Source organism: Centruroides vittatus, unplaced genomic scaffold (genome assembly GCF_030686945.1).
Source record: "Centruroides vittatus isolate TY-2023 unplaced genomic scaffold, ASM3068694v2 contig_374, whole genome shotgun sequence".
NCBI lineage: Eukaryota > Metazoa > Arthropoda > Arachnida > Scorpiones > Buthidae > Centruroides > Centruroides vittatus.
Window position 1 is genome coordinate 146,711 of NW_027122196.1, and position 16,770 is coordinate 163,480.

At 31.2% G+C, this 16,770-nt stretch overlaps 1 protein-coding gene across 1 annotated transcript; it reads left to right on the forward strand.

The window, feature by feature from the left end:
* The first annotated feature begins 1,556 nt into the window (after positions 1-1,556).
* LOC136975507 (metabotropic glutamate receptor-like) lies at positions 1,557-15,946 on the forward strand. The gene is made up of 7 exons (XM_067270569.1): positions 1,557-1,695; positions 6,715-6,992; positions 9,645-9,761; positions 9,848-9,960; positions 10,028-10,167; positions 14,080-14,734; positions 14,803-15,946. Exons 2-7 carry the CDS (start codon positions 6,743-6,745, stop codon positions 15,916-15,918), a joined length of 2,391 nt encoding a protein of 796 aa, XP_067126670.1. The 5' UTR covers positions 1,557-1,695; positions 6,715-6,742; the 3' UTR covers positions 15,919-15,946.
* The last annotated feature ends 824 nt before the right edge of the window (positions 15,947-16,770 follow it).

The following is a 16,770-nucleotide window of genomic DNA, read 5'->3' on the forward strand; positions in this document are numbered from 1 at the left end:
GCAGAAGCTCCAGGTCGAAGATTAATATTGATTGTAACCCAGGATGATAGCAAAACTTTCTTCTGCAGGTTGTTTCAGATCACAAGAAGAGATATCCAAACTCTAAGGTAATGCTTGTCAATAACAATTAATATTCCACTGTATGAGTATTGTTACATATTGTGTTCCTCTTTTGACATTGTAGCATGGAAATCCTACAAAATGGCCATTGTTTAGAGTTGGCCGTTTTTAAAGGTTCGACTGTAATTAAAAGCTTATTAAAGTTAACCAGTACATACCTTTATCACACATTTTTATGTCATCAATTTCTAATTGTAATAACCTACTTTATAAATTACCATAATGATTTTTCACTTGTGTGTTGCAAATTTTAATTGCAGAACGTAGCTGAAATTATAAAATAAAATTAAAAATTTATAAAATACCGTGCTTTATTCTAAGCAAATATTTTTCCAAGACAAGAAAATTATAAAATTATACAAACAAATTAAATATTAATTAATTAGATTTGCAATTTGAAAAAACTAGAATTATAGGCCTACATTCCCACTGTCGTCCGTCCGCCCGTCTGCCTTTCCCTAATCTCGAGAACAGAGTTAGATAGATAAATGAAGAGACCAGATATGGAAACTTTAGGGGCCGGAGGCCCCGATTAAAACACTTTATTAAATAATTTATATATTTATAAGCAGGGTCTGAGAGAGAATCCGAACGTAGGGCTCACCCTTCTCTAGAAATCATAAAAATATAAGAATAAAATTAATAAAGGTAATAAAAATATATTTGTAGCTAGAAGGTAAATTGGAGCCTTTACAATTCGTTCTTTTTAATCCCTAAAAACAGAAAATCACCCAGAGAAGTAAACTTGCTTTATAAGCTCTTCTCCACTTAAATAGATTTTTCATCTTAAAACGAAACTTTAATTTATATTCCTTAAATTTTGGGACCCTCAGTGTTAGGGCCTGGGGCCAAAAAGCTCCAGGAATAATTATATGTATACCAAATAAATATTTTACTTCCTACTTACCGGTATATTTAAAGATCTTCGCTTTACGACTGGTTTAGTTATAATATTCCATGCTTAATTGTAGTATTTCATGATTATATGGTTATGTTATACTCTTTCCTCTTTGTAGACGTTAAGAGAAGATATTATAGAATTAAAATGACTTATTTCTAGGAACGTATATTTAATTAATCTACCACACTGAACTTACAAAAATAAAAACGGCTCGCTTTACGACGTCTGAATCAGAACGAAAAAATGAAGGTGTACGACATTTAAAACGTAAATAAAATGATAAATTAGCGCTTAAAATTACATTATATTAAATATAACTATACTTATTCGATAAATTTAATAGCAAATTTCTCAAAAATACGCAATTGAGTTTACATTGTTGTCAATTTGTTACGAGAGTAAATCAAGTCGTAAAAATGACGAAATATTTTGCTTGGAGCCTGAATTGTGTTACGGAAACAATAGACGAGATAGAAATCTCGTCGAATTGTCACGTCCGACTGACCGTCCGAGTGTCTAGATAATTGTTTTGACCGGTAGGTGGCAGTGTTGATCGAGCACGTGGTTCCCGTGGTACCTTGGAAAATGTTCTATAATCACTCGGCAGGAAGAAGTGTGGTTGCCTAACTGTTCCGTCTTCTTTCTCTTCTCTTCTTTTCCTCAATATCAAACAGGTAAGTTTTTCTAGTAGAAGTTAACTTTAGGTAATTTTTCTATGTATAAATACCGACCGAGAGACAATCGATTACCTAAAAGTAACTTCTACCTTTTTTCCTGCCTATAAACATTATTTAAAATATTCTAGGCAGTTAAAAATTTAGTGAATTTATTAAGTAATGGTTAATATCAGTTTATAACCATCTATTTAACGAGAAAAATCAATATTTTTTATTGTATTTGACTTAATTGATCTTACGAAACGCAATGTTTACAACAAATAAGCAATTTGTACTTAACTGTAACCTACTAACAGGTTTGCATTTAGAAGTTTTATGACCCTATGATATAATATATAGCAGGTCCTACTAATAAAAATAAATTTTAAAGCCTGAAGCCTTGAGTGTAGCCTTATAACTCGAGTTCGTGCGTAAATATGATCCACCCTACAGTGTCAAGAAGAGAATTTACTGCAGTTGTAGAGCAAAATATTTTTGATATTTAACTATACAGTACAGAAATTATGCACTTTATTATGATTTAGCACTTACTTTCACGCTTAAAAAAAGTATATTTCTGCCATTAATAATAACCATTCTTTCTGTTTAATTGGAGAAAAGAACTTTAGTTATTATATAGGTGATAGAAAATGTCTTTTATTAGCCGCCTAATTTAAGCCCTACAAAACCGACATTAAATTAAGGTATTGTTGTACAGAACAACAAAAAAATAATTGCTAAAACGATCCACGGCGGGTCATAATGCCCTATTTTCTCTTGTTTCGCTCCAGGATTTGTAAAATATAGTCTACATTAACAATAGTCGTACATGCCCAATAAAATTATTTAAAGTAGAGTTTAATAATAATACAATTTCGTACATTCATTCTTAATACTTCGTTACAATTATATAAAATCTACGCAAATTAGCTGCAAGTTTTTAAGATATTAACGTTAAAATAGTGATTCTTAACAATTACTGTAAATTATCATTATAAACTTATAAATATAATTTCTCGTATCTTAACAGTAATTAATACATATTTTTCTGCCAAATTTTGTATTTAAATGTAAAACTGTACGAAAATTCGTGATGATTTGAAAATTTTCTTTTATAATTATACAAAACCTGCGTGTGCTCGACATTGCTCGGAATTTTGAGGGGGAGGTGTGGGATTGGTGAGGTGGAATCGGAAGAAGACGATAAAAACGATCGTCTTAATAACTAAAATGTACATTTATTGGCCCGAATAATTAAAATAATGAAACTGCAAAACACACACAAAAACAATGATAATAATAATTGCTCGGGTTTTAGGTTAAGAGAGGGTGTGCTTTAGGGATGGTTGGGAGACTCCACAGTATTTTTTCTAAAGTTTGAAGAAATATTCATTCCAAAATCGGTGCGGATAATCTACGTTGAACGGTATAGAACCATTTGCCTAACATACACATATATTTTGAGTTATATATATATAAATTTGCGACTAATTATTATCCAATTTATTCCTGAGAATCCTTTTATAGAAGCGAGGATGAGTCTTATATTCGAAGTAATACTTGTATGTTTAATATCTGTATTTATTTTTTTTTTCTTTTTTTTTGTAGTTCAAATTCGCATTTATTGTTTATTGAACTATTTATAATCAATTAAATTAAATTGGAGTTTAGACTAAATTTCATTTAAAAGCACCTCAAAACATTTGCTACAGATTATTCATTTCATTTATTTCTTTACTTCCTGTCAAATTTTGTTATTTAAGAAATAAAATAGTTTTTAACGGTGCTTTATTATTTTTAAAAAATATATTTGGGGCCTCAAAAGATAATAGTTCAGTTCTCTGCTGATGTCTGAGAGGTTCTGGCATATTTTATATACAGTTGAACATTCTAATAGCGTTATTTTTTCAGGATTTATATATATGTGGGGGTGTGAAAGCTATGAAAATTACACGAGATAGGCTATATCGTTATAAATTTCATTAAATTATATTTTTTAAAATAAAATTATATATTATTACTTATTAAAAGAAAAAAGTAAATGTTTTTAAGGTTAAAACTTTTTATATTTAGATTTAATTGCGTAAGGATTTTTATATTTAACTTAAGAGATTTTTTTTATAGTTGCATTTTTAAATTTTAAGTTTATATTTAGGTTTACCTCATGTAAAATTGATTTTTAAAAAATGACGAAAATTATGTGTATGGCATACAATTCCTATATAATTTCTAACTTATATTTATTTATCCAAAGAAAAATACAAAAATTTACATAAAAACACGTTCTGCTCCGTTTGTAAATCGAATGAATCCTTTAAGGATCAATAACAAATGCACTTAATTAACTCTATTTCTTTTTATTTAGTTTTTACATTAGAAAAAATATATATAAAGACACAATTTAGTATTTTATTATTTACAAACATAATTTGTATCTTTTTAAATAATTTTTAATAGTTTTTCAGTTCTTTCAGTTGCACGTTGAATAGCAAAGCGCAACTGGAAACTTTGCTGCCATTTGCCAGTTGCACAGTAGGACCTCAACGTAAACTAAACTCCATACAGTGTCCGAAAGGCTTAGAATCACAGAAAAACTCAATTATTTTCAAGTAATGGCTTGGCTTTAATGTGCCACCTACAGAGGATAATCTCAATTAATGCTACGAATGTCCAAACATTAGCGTAAAAAAGCAGTAAATTAATTAGATTTTTCTTATAATTTAAGGCTTTTCGAATATCCTTTATATTATTAAGATAATTAATGGTAAATATGTTAATTATACTCATTAAACAAGATATTCATTAGCCTGTTATCTGAAAGAGTACGGCACATAATCATTAACATACAAATGATAGGTCGATTGAATTCATGCGATAAAAGTTCATTCTAATAAAAGAAATATTTAATTTAGATTTATTTTAAGAAGATTAATTTAATATTTTCTTTTAAATTTATGGTTTATCTTTAAATAGCACCCTTATATTATTAGAGTTACTCTAAGGATGCTACCCAAATTATAATTTAGTAGCATCTTTAGAGTGATTTTAATACAAATTATGTACAAATATAGTACTTATAAATCATATTTTAATCTATTTGACAGTAGAAGAGAGACAGAGAGGGATTTTATTATAGAAACAATTACCATAAAATTAATTACCATGAAATGAAATGTTCTGTAGACTATACATGGTACTATACTGTACATTATAATGAAGCCTATAAAAGTTATAAGCGTGTAATATTTGTAATAAATATCCAGAGATTATTTTCTATTTAATTATTAGTATAATTTATTATAATTTATAGTAAAATTGCTTCGTCTTTTTATTTATTTTTAACAATTAAAGTAAATCCCTCGATGTTATGACCTATTTAGAAAATCGTCGTTAAGCGAGCCGTCCTACTTCTCATAAGTTCAATGTCATAAATTGAGATTACGTTCCTAGTTATAATAGCTTTAATTATATAATATTACATTTAGAGGACTAAAAGATACAACATTTTATACAATCGTTACAGAAAATTTAATACTGCAGCAGTCGTAAAGCGAGGATCTACTGTAACAACAAGGCGTGCCATCCTTCTTACGCATTTCTTTCTTTTTTTATTTTTAATTGCTTAAGTTCAAGTATAAATAATCTTCAACTGGGTTAAGAGTATCGAATGTACGAAAGTAAAACGGAACTTTGTATTGAATTTAATCAAACAAAAGAGCGTGAAGTAAATTTGTATTACAAGAATTAAAGGGTGGTTCACTAATCACGATGTTATCAAGAGGTAGTTGACCATTAAGTAACACGGTATCAAAATAAACACCACGAAAATACAAACGAACCGTTTATACAGCAAATTACTTAGTTTAGTAAACAGACAACAGCTTACACGATTAAAAAGTATATTTCATATTATAATATACAATACGTGTAAATTGCTACATGAAGTTGCAGAGCAAAACAGTAATCTACGATTAAGTAACTGAAAATAATAGAATGAAGACTGAAATTGTAGAAACCTCCTCAATAGAACTTCATAATGTGCTGATGAAGTTTAACAATGATTTTCATTTTAAATTAAATTAAAAATGGAGACAAATCTGTCAAATTCAGATACTTTTTATGCAATTTCGATCCCAGGAACTACATTAATCCCTTCTTACACTGATTAAATTTATACAGAATAACTTCATAGCCTATAGGTCTATTATAGTTTATCTTCCTAAATAATTATTTTATTTGTCATAACGTTATATAGTTAATTCTATTAAATATTCTGAATATTATAGTATTATGATGTACTATCGCCATCCTTTGGCTAAGTCTTTGCAGCATATTAGGCGCCTTTACCAACTCCATTCCTTAATTTCATATTTCAATCTTTAGCGCCGCATCTCATTGCATCCTTCTTCAACTCTTCCTCCCATTTTTTCTTGATTTCTGGGTCTTATGGCTCTCATAAGTGATATGCTTCTCTTACAAAATGTCGTCCGTGTGGGTAATTTGACACGCTCATCACCCACCTGGCCACCCATTGTGGGCCTGACCAAACCCGTAATAGGTTTTTTAAAAAGGCCTTCTTAGTGCCCACAGGGCATAGAGAGTTAAATGTATATGTAGACCGTATTAGCGGGATTTATGCTATTAAATTTTGGTGGTTAAAGGTCGAGGGAATGGGAAGATAGATGGGGTCACGTGTCATATTTCGAGTGAGGTCAGATTTAATGAAGAATTTAATTATTATTAGCATTTGCAATTTTCTAAAATTAAGCTTTTTACCATTTTATAATAATTAATAATATAAAACGCCTTTTAAAATAAAATATCGTAACAGATGGCGCTATACACAATTTTAAAACTTGCCGGGAAAGTTACGCAACTCGTTGCTGGATATTTTCTTATGTTAATTCTTTAGAACCTAGTGTGTTGTTTAAGCATTAAAATAATGTTTATTAATCTATTTTAATAGAAATTATAAATTATTGAGAAATTTAAGTATAGTATCAACTGCTGATAATGTTAATCCCAATATTTTTACAGAATATTATAAAATTAATGTTTTCGAAAGATGAGGAAGATCCTATTGTTAACATTAGTAATTCTGTCGATGGCATCTATTGGTCATTGTCAGTATTGTGGTCAGTCGGTCACTCCTTATGTATCCAGACCAGGTGATGTCCTTCTCATAGGATTATTTGACATCAATCGAGGGAATCGCTGTGATAAGTTGCATAGAGGAGGATTCGAACAGATGTATTCGGCAGCGTGGTTCGTCGATTGGCTCAACAATCGAAGCTACACCAAAGGAATACGAATTGGTCTGCTTAATATTTATACATTTATACAGATAAGTAATAGCTTTAAGAATTTCTTCTTATGTTAATTTAAGAACATTATCTTCAACTCGGATAGTTAAAAATAGTCTCACTGATTCCTTAATTGCATAAATTACATATAAATTTCTTCATAATTGATTTATGTCGATTATATTTTTAAAAACGATTTAAATTATAAGGAGATTGGCAAAACTATTTTGTAATCTTATCTTGTAATTATTGTTTAATTGTTTTATATAATTATATAGAAAAAGTTGGCCATATACTACTGTGTATTGTATGTCGGACTGTATAGGCGTTATACAAGCATACTAGATGTACAGTACTTCCAATACATTGACGATAGTATACAATACTCAGTACATAGTAGAGACAGTATAATAAACAGTACACAGTAAAAAATTGAATTTTATTGCCTTATAACTTTAGAAAAACTAGGAATTTTTAATTTACAGAATTTGAGAGGAAAAAAGGGGTTAATAATAATAATAATAATATAATAAAATTTCGTGTTATATCGCTTGTCATTTTAAATTACAAATTTGTTGTCGCATCGATAAGAAGGCTTCATCTGAAAAATTGCGGATGTATTTTTCTTCGAAGCCTTACAACAGACAATAAATTGGAAGCCATATAAATAACAGAAAAATAAAAATATATATAGAATAATCAAAATGTCCCTTTCTTAAAAGCCAATTGGCAAAAAGGCAAGTTATATCACGAAAAATTCCCCCATTTTTTTGTGTTTTACACATTAAAAACACGTAAGAATAAACGCCAATCCGCAGCGTTTTTTTTAAAAGTATTATCAAGGCCGAAGATAGCAAAACTACTGCATAAATGTTATTTTTACGTAGAGCCTACTTATAGTAGCATTGTTTATCATATTAATTACTTTAGCGTACAATAAGAGACAGGAAATATTATAACCCGAGGCAAACGTGGTCTACTTTCAAGAATGACCTCAAAATCTTAAGGAAAATATAAGGAAAAAAATAAGTTACACGTCTGAAGCTTTCACACGTTTTCAAGGTAATTTAAGACTTAATTTAACTTTAACGAAATTTATCAGACGTTACAAAGACTGATTTCAACTTATTCAATTGAGTTTATATTACCCAACTATTATGTTATAATTAATTTCGATTTAAGGCGAGTTCAACAACCTCCAAAATCTGAGCTTATATAATAGATATTGTAGTATCTGTAATTATATTAAATTTGTATTTGGTTAGTGTGATTAAATAACCGCCCAACAGGAAGTGATTTCTGCCTCGTTGACCTTGGTTTTTACCTTTGCTTTTCTACATTTGTCTCAATTAATTTTTGCTCTCGACCGTGATCATGTTTCTTTAATTCTTTTTATGACTTTAAGAGCTGACAGTTTTAAGAATTTTAATCAAAATTATCGATTTTATGTTAATAAGTTAGCATTATTTGTATTTGCAATTCGAAGAGATGTCTGTTTATGAGATGAGGAGGCATTTTAGATTATTTTTTTCAAAGTGTAATAATGAAATAAATAAAGAAAATAAGCATTAAAATCGACGTTTATAATATATAAAGTAGTATTGTAAAGCCAGATTTCAGTGGAATTAACACTAGAAGGAGGCTTTTATAACGAAAACTCTTCCCCACAGAAACCTCTAAAACAAATAAAACACTAAAAGGATATAACAATTAAAGATTTATATTATTGAGGTATGAACTCAGCCGCTTATATTATCTTACCTTAAAATATGCTCCTTAATGCATAAATAAGACTCATCAAGATTCAGTTAAACGCAGTAAAATGGCTGACTCGATCGTTTAGTTCAGGCCTGGCCAATCCGCGGCCCGCGGGCCGCCATGTGGCCCGTCACGTTAAATTGTGTGGCCCGCTAAACGATATTATATATTTATTAAAAGTTTTGTTTGCCGTTATGTGTATACCAAAACAATTAAATAAATGAAAATTTGCCTGTGTCTTTGTTATAATGCGCAAGTGAGAGTACGAACTCTTGGTATAACAATAAAATCTTGTTCATTTTGTATTTGTTTTACTATTTGAAAAGCATGTTTGCCTAAATTGTGGCCCACCGTAATGTTACGCATGATCAAAGTGGCCCGGGAAACAATTTGGGTTGGGCAGGCCTGGTTTAGTTCATACAAAACGTGCGCAATTTAACAATAATATTTATTAAACTTTATTATATTTCAACATACAAGGTGGCCCAAAAGTCAGTTAAATATTTTAAAACTTAACTGTAAAAGTGCCCACCAGCGGCCGAGTGAGTAATACCACTAAACACTAGTCGGGGGTTTGCCTTTGATCAAGGGTTGACCACGTGAAGTTTTCCGGATTTTCTTCGAATACCTTAATAGGGGCTAATTTCCCATAAAAGACCTCCCGGGGTCATCCCTCGGCAGATCGCCCAAGTGTTGCGTTGCCGTGTACGAATAACACCAATCTAGATTTAATTTACTGTTTAGATTCACAAGTATACGTGTAAAATACAAAACAGGGTCAACTAACTTTTGGACCACACTGCATTTTTTTCATGACATTAGAATATAATTTATATGCTGTATTTCTTTAAGAATTATTTTATATAAGTATAGTAGATATGACTAAATGTATTTGTTGTACTTTAGGTCTTAATGCGTACGATACGTGTACTGATACTCAAAATACTCTGAGGTTAACAGTGCATGGCCTTTCAGAAAGTAGTTACTTGGAGAAGGAAGAATGCAGATCACAATATATTTTGGGTGAGTCAATAAAATAAATTATTAAAATTAATCAACAATAATTGTTAAATTTTGAATAATTGTGGACCCAAATGTTATAATTACAGGATTTATCGGTCCTTTATTGAATCCTGCCAAAACATCCGTTTCCGATTTTCTACGCCATTTAACAATAACACATATGCCATTCCAATTAACAGCACTCAAGTATGAAATTCAGGTAAAGTATTCTAATTTACATTCGTAAAAAGATTCATTGAGTAGATCTTAATGAATTCTTCAATTAGGCACTGATTTCGGCACTTTCTCATTTGGAATGGAAAAAAGTGGCACTGTTATCGAGTAGTGAAAGTATGCGCACGTATTTTCATCAGAGAGCCGTCACTGCGCGAATTTGTGTCGCAGCATCTGAAGTAGTTGATGAACAGTAAGTTAAAAACATTTATTTTTGTCTCAATTCTTAAATACTAATTAAATCCAGTAATGTAATTAAGACAATGCACCGACGATTTTCCGACATCTCTGATTCCTGACGGAATTAGAAGACATTTTAAAACGTTTATACAAGTATACTGAATGGCTCACATTGTGTGCACAGCAGATTTACACAAATGTCACCTGTGAATTTTGCAATTTTGCTTCTTCAAGTAATATTTTGTTTCATTGTTTGCCATTTCATAATTCAAATTGTGCATTTAATTAAGAACTTTTGGCACTCGCGGTGGCTCTGGCTGTTTGCTCCTGTAAAACCTTTTACCCCTTAAGACTTTGGAACTAAAAGTACTGAAAAATTAGCGATATTCCTGTATGTATATACATTAATTTTTAGTATACAAATCTTTCTTCTAGCCAAGGGGATAAAACACTTAACATTGGTGGTTTTCTTCACTTGTCTAACACGTAAATAAGTGTCAGTTTTCCATAAAAAGTTTTCCCGGAGGCATTCCCTCTCGGCAGTTCGTCCAGGTATTGCGTTGCTGTATCTTGTCGATATTTTCCATTCTGAATTGTAGGATTTTTTTTTATCTGTATACTCTGGTATACAGTGGTTGTTGTAGACGTAGATATATTCTTAGGACCTACTCTTTTAAGAGCATCAAACATATACAAACATATGCTTGTGGATAGTTGTTTGATTTGGTTTATTTGTTTACGGTAACGTGACACGTGGGCGATATGCCAAGGAGAGATGTCTCCCAGGAGAAAAATTCAGGTATTGCTAGCGTGTAGAAAATCCGGAAAACTCCACTTGGCCAGCCCGTTGGCTAGGCGCGAACCATTGTTCAGTGGTTTTTATCCACTCGGCCTCTGGTGGGCGTGGATACTTGTTCCTGGCCAATCTTGTGCAATATATTCTGCATTTTGTTAAATTACATAAACTTACATAAAAAAGGGCCTCGCCCTGCTCCACCCATGCCTAGGGCTTCTACAATTTAAAATACTATTCCTATTACACATTATTGCACAAATTTACATATTTTCATCACAGCCTCGATAACGAAGTTCACGAAATTGAAAACGACGCATAACACGTTTATCATCAAATAATCTTAGAAAAATTTAAATAAATAGCACCTTTAAAGCGTATTAATTATAAAACAAAATATATTTACTTAAATAATGATATAACAAATGGCATAACATATATCCAAATTATCAGAGCCCTGGGGGATAGAGTAAGATGTGTCATAACTGTTGTTGCGTGTCATATACGAAGGTCATATAACCGGAAATGACTATTGCACGATTTTTTGGGAAAATTGAAAGTAATTTATATATAGGGAAATTATAAAGGAAAATATAGTTACAATTTTCTAAATTAAAAACACTTCAATTATTATTCATGTCAATTCATTTTCTGTAAAGGAAATTCTTGTAGACAGTATTTTTTTCATTAAAAATATAATGAATATTGTTGAAAAATGTTATATTTTTATAGAATAATTCACAAAATAAAGAATTTAAATTGATGTTCAATTTGTTTCATGCATTTTTATGTAAAATTTTATTTTGTTTTTAAGGTGTCAACATCTACGTTTCGGGCTGGTGGACGATGCACTGTTCTTTACAGCGATTTCTATTTTATTGTCGACATTCATAAAGCCAAATCCACTGTGTTCGATGTAACTTTTCACTCGTAAAAATATTTAAGAATGAAAAGTTACATCAAGTACATAATGGATATGGTTTTATGCATGTCAATAATAAAGTAGAAACCGCTGTATAGAACGTGCATTAGATGAGGGGCACCAGTCCGAAACACGCATTGGTTTAAAGACTGTAAAGCACATAGGAGAATAAAGTGAATGTGAAAAAGTCGTGTCTAATATCAACACTTCATGGTATCTTAAAAAACAATTATTATTATTATTGACTAAGTGTGCTGTGCTCTAGGGTCTGACTTAGGCTGCTCCGCTCGAGATATGACTCTTGTATTTTCCCATCCCCTAGGCCTTTAGCTACCAAAATTTTACAGCATCAATGCCCTAATACATAAACCTCCTTGCAAAATTTTAGAAATTTTCGACAAAAAAACAGGAGTTATTAAGCTTCAAATTGGGCGAATAAAACCGCACTCGCCCACACAGTAATATCCATACATACAGAAAACTCCCCAACTTTTTCTTTTTTTCTTTTTCTTTTTTTGTATTTCTCAACGCTTCAAGGTCTCCTGACTCTAAAATTGGGTAAAACTTTGGGGAAACCGTTTTTAATCGATCGCCATAATAAAGTATGGCGATCGATTTAAAAACGCCATATTTTATTACGGCGATCGATTAAAGCTTTATTAATTAAATATTAATAAAGCTAAATTATTTTTAAAACGTTACAGTAAGTCAGTCAATATAGTTATTATGAATGGTAAATATTTAACAATATAAAATATAAAAACATTTTTTATTATTCATTCTATTATATTTTATTACATTGTTCATAAAGTGTGTGTGTGCGCCATATAATTAAAGAAATAAATTCTTTTATTTACTTTGTTTGCATTATGTATAAATTACTCACTTGTAGATAATAGAAATAGCTCTTGAACGAGATAAATTTATTCAAATAATTTTACATAATTGATGTAAATATCAATACAAAACAATTTGTGCTATTTTGATATCCCCTCTCTATCATCACCAATCATCAGAAATCAAGGTACAGTACCTCCTCCCCTAATTATATTATTAAGCCAGTTAAAACTGTTCGCAAAGACACAGGAACTACTTTCAGACAATTTTATAATGACTGGGAGAAAAGTAAATGATGGATGCAATCCCATGCCATCAAAGATTCACCCTTCCTCCTCACATCAGCCATGGTCAGATACACGAAACCCTTCCTCATAAACTGCCAACGTAATACTTGAATGGTCTCTAACAGTCTTCCTAACTCTCTTCCTATGAAAAGAAGTAAAAAATTATTTTTCATATCGGCATCATGATTATCGTATTTTCGTGTGATTTATTCGAAGGTTATCTGTGTTTAAAAGAATTTTAAAGCGTTATGTAATGGAGCAGGTTATATATCAATTGTACAGGTACATTGCAATACGAACTTTTGCCTGTAGAACAACGGCTGCTCCCATAGTTACAGGGTACGGATTATGGAAAGGTATTATTGTTATGTAATCTGTATTTGAAAATCCAAATTACAGTAGTTTCTATTCTGTTTTCTTGCTATTATATAATTGTAAATTTCGCAGAAAATAATAAATTCATCTAAATTTTCTAAATTAAATGTTGAATGATTCAGAATAGAAATTACATAGCTTAATTATTCAAATAATCAATACAAAAGGTGAATAGGGTAAAAATATGGCACACAATATCATTGTTTATAGAAATATATGCATAACTAACTTATTGTTTTTGTAACAATAAGGTGAATTACGTAGCTAGGACAAAGTTGTGCTAACCTACAAAAGAAGAAAAAATTATCTGTTTAGTTTGTTAAGTGATCTCACTTCATTAACTTTTGTTTTCCTCATACTCTGGGCTATTAGTGATACTCGAGAGATAGGGTCTTTTATTCCTTCCACTATTAGTTGTGCAGCATAATATCAAAATGTCTTAAACCTATCCTTAAAGAAAGGGATGATACCAGGAAGGGCATTATTCAGCCATAATAAATAAGCAAATAATATGAATCTTTTTGAAATGCTTATTAACCGAGGACAAAATACTGTAGAGTGTCCTGTTGGAAATGTGGCATCATCTCTTCAATAGAGATTCATAATTAAGTCAATGCAGTAGTTATTAATGAAATTTAATTTTAATTAGATTAAACTTAAAGTTAGATTGTTTTGAATATTTTAGTAATGTCTAAATTTTTATATTTTTAGTGATATAACAAAATTCAATCACCTGTTCCGACTGATCGAAAAGATGAGAGTAAAAGTCTTAGTGCTTCTAGTTACTGAGAATGACTTACTGGAATCCTTGAGAACTGCCAAACTTTATAATCTCACTCGTCTGTATTGGCTAGTAGCTGGACCACTTGTGCATTCTCTCTCAAATTTAGATATTGCAAGCTCAGTATCGGCTATGATTATTGCTCAACCTTATGAAAATAATTATCCACTCATAACAACTTCATTGATTCGAAAAGATGTGCCATTGTCTCCTAAAGGTCAAAAAGCTATGGAAGAATATACGTCCCTTACCACTGATTGCAGATTGAATGCTTCGATGTCAAGAAACCCTCTTTGTCGCTTATTGCAAATGCACATATTAGATTCTGCTATTGATTCTGTCCTAAAGACTATTTTAAAATTGGCAGATACATTGAAAAATTTACAAGAACAGTATTGTGGTTCGAGTTGGATTATGTGCACTTCATTAAAGAAGCAGTTCGAAAGAAAGTTTTGGAAAATTGTTCCTTCAATGGCTTTCGATATCGGTAATGTAAATATTATAAAAGAAGTTATTATAGACGAGAAAACAATTGCTCTGTGGTCGTATCAACCAAATTCTGCTTCCTACTTCAATTTCGTAGAGGTAGGTGCCATTTAAATTATATTCTTTTGATTTGAACCTTTATTGTTTACATTTTTTTTTATCTTTAGGTTGGAAGATTTCTAAGAAGAGAACTGCAAATAGATTCGCAAACAATGAATATACTTCAACCAATGGGTGCTGGATGGTATAAAATTCCAGATTTTCAATGCACCGAAGACTGCGCTTGTGCAAATTATTTATCTTCGATTTATTCAAAAGGCTCTCATCTGTCTTGGAGGAATAAAACATGGATTACAATTTGTGTAACGGTGTCTTGTACTGGAACAGTTATGGCTCTGGCTTTTGCTTGTTACATTATGATTCGAATTTGTCGAAGAGACACGATAGAAGGAAATCAAGGATTTGCATTATGTATTCTTTTAGGTATCATCTGCTGTTATGTGTCTATCTTGCCGTATGGCTTTGATCCTTCAGAAAATATATGTGCCTTGCGTTTATTGATAGGCACTGCTTACACCACATTATTTGCACCCATATTAGCTCGATGTTTAATGTTGGCCACTTCAGATACTGGTGGATTACCCGGACATATCAGTGGATTAATTCAATCGTCGCTTTACTTATTCGCAGTTGGAGTTCAAGCTGGTTTGTCCGCTCAGTATTGGTGGCTTAACTGCGGAAATCATTTTCAGTCGGCACCTCCTCAGTGTACAGCATCTAGACAAATTATTTTCATCTCAATATCGTATCCGGCATTATTGTTGTTCTTTTGGCTATTGATCTCACCATTCTGTGTTCGAAGTCGCCGAAATTATAGAGAAGGACTCACTTTTCAGATTGCTAGTGTCTTGACGTTGTGTGTCTGGGTAACGTGGTTGTCTCTTTCTTTTATTTTTCCTAACAGTTGGAGGGATCCGTGTCTTTGCCTAGGAGTTGTAGCATCCGCTACTGTTGTGTTAGTATCGGTTTTTATTCCCAGAATATATAAAATGGCTACTTCTATCGCATTGGATGCCGTTAACGTCAGCTTGAGGCCTATTGGGCAGATGGGTGCACCGAATTTAACTGAAATGACAGTCAGGGACTTACAGTCTATGTACGATAATGCCAGTCACCCTTATATAACGGAATCTCATCAAGCAACGATGAAAGATGATTCAGCTACACTTACATACGAAGAATGCCCTGTAAATTCATCTATCCCCAAAACAACGCATTTATAAAATATCATCATTTTTTATTTTAATTTTTTTAAAAATCATTTTTGAATATTTTTATAAATATTAAAATAGTATTAATGATATGTTTTTATGATTTGTATTGAACAAAAAATATTATTTTATTTGTTTAAAATTATATAATTAATTCGGATTTATATCTATTATTTTAACTTATTATTGCTGCCATTAACTGAATGTGCCATTTTTGTTTAAATATTCTAAATTTCAGAAAAATAATATGATCAATACTCTATCATATTGTGTATCTTGACAGCTTGAGTCATGTTTAAATATAGATTTTATATAGAAATTGATACTTTTTGAAAATAAAAAAATACTTTTTAAAACTCTTCATTTGTGTCATGAATTAAGACACAATTCATATCAATAAAAGTTGTTGATAGTACAAAATAGTAAAGGCTCTAGCCCAGTGTTTCCCAATCTTTTTTGTGCTCTGCCCCACCTAAGCCTGTCTAAAGTTCTTATGCCCCCAACATATACGTTGAACTCTTTTGAAAGGTATCTCGTTGTCGTGTTCGTTGAAGTTTTTCTTGCACTTAATTGCCATACTGTTTTATTGTAACCACAATAAAACCCAATCCTTTCATCAGTCTTTTGCACTTTCCAGTCATCACCAAACGTGACCTGGAACACCACAACTCACGTCTGCCCACCTTGAGGTCTGGGCAAAAAATGTCCTTTCTCCTCTTTCACTGGCCTCAGGGCTTTGTTCATCTATTTGTTTTCAGTGGTTCCCAGAATTGTTAATCCCACTCCAAGGGAAAAGGGTTATAACGGGAAGTTCTAGAAAGAAAGGGAAACAAAGAACAAATAAAATTAAAAGTAACTTAAATC

Coding starts and splice junctions, on each gene's coding strand:
- LOC136975507 (XM_067270569.1), top strand. CDS start 6,743: ATGAGGAAGATCCTATTGTTAACATTAGTAATTCTGTCGATGGCATCT. Junction 10,168..14,079: donor TCTGAAGTAGTTGATGAACA/GTAAGTTAAAAA, acceptor TTATATTTTTAG/TGATATAACAAAATTCAATC. Junction 14,735..14,802: donor CCTACTTCAATTTCGTAGAG/GTAGGTGCCATT, acceptor TTTTATCTTTAG/GTTGGAAGATTTCTAAGAAG.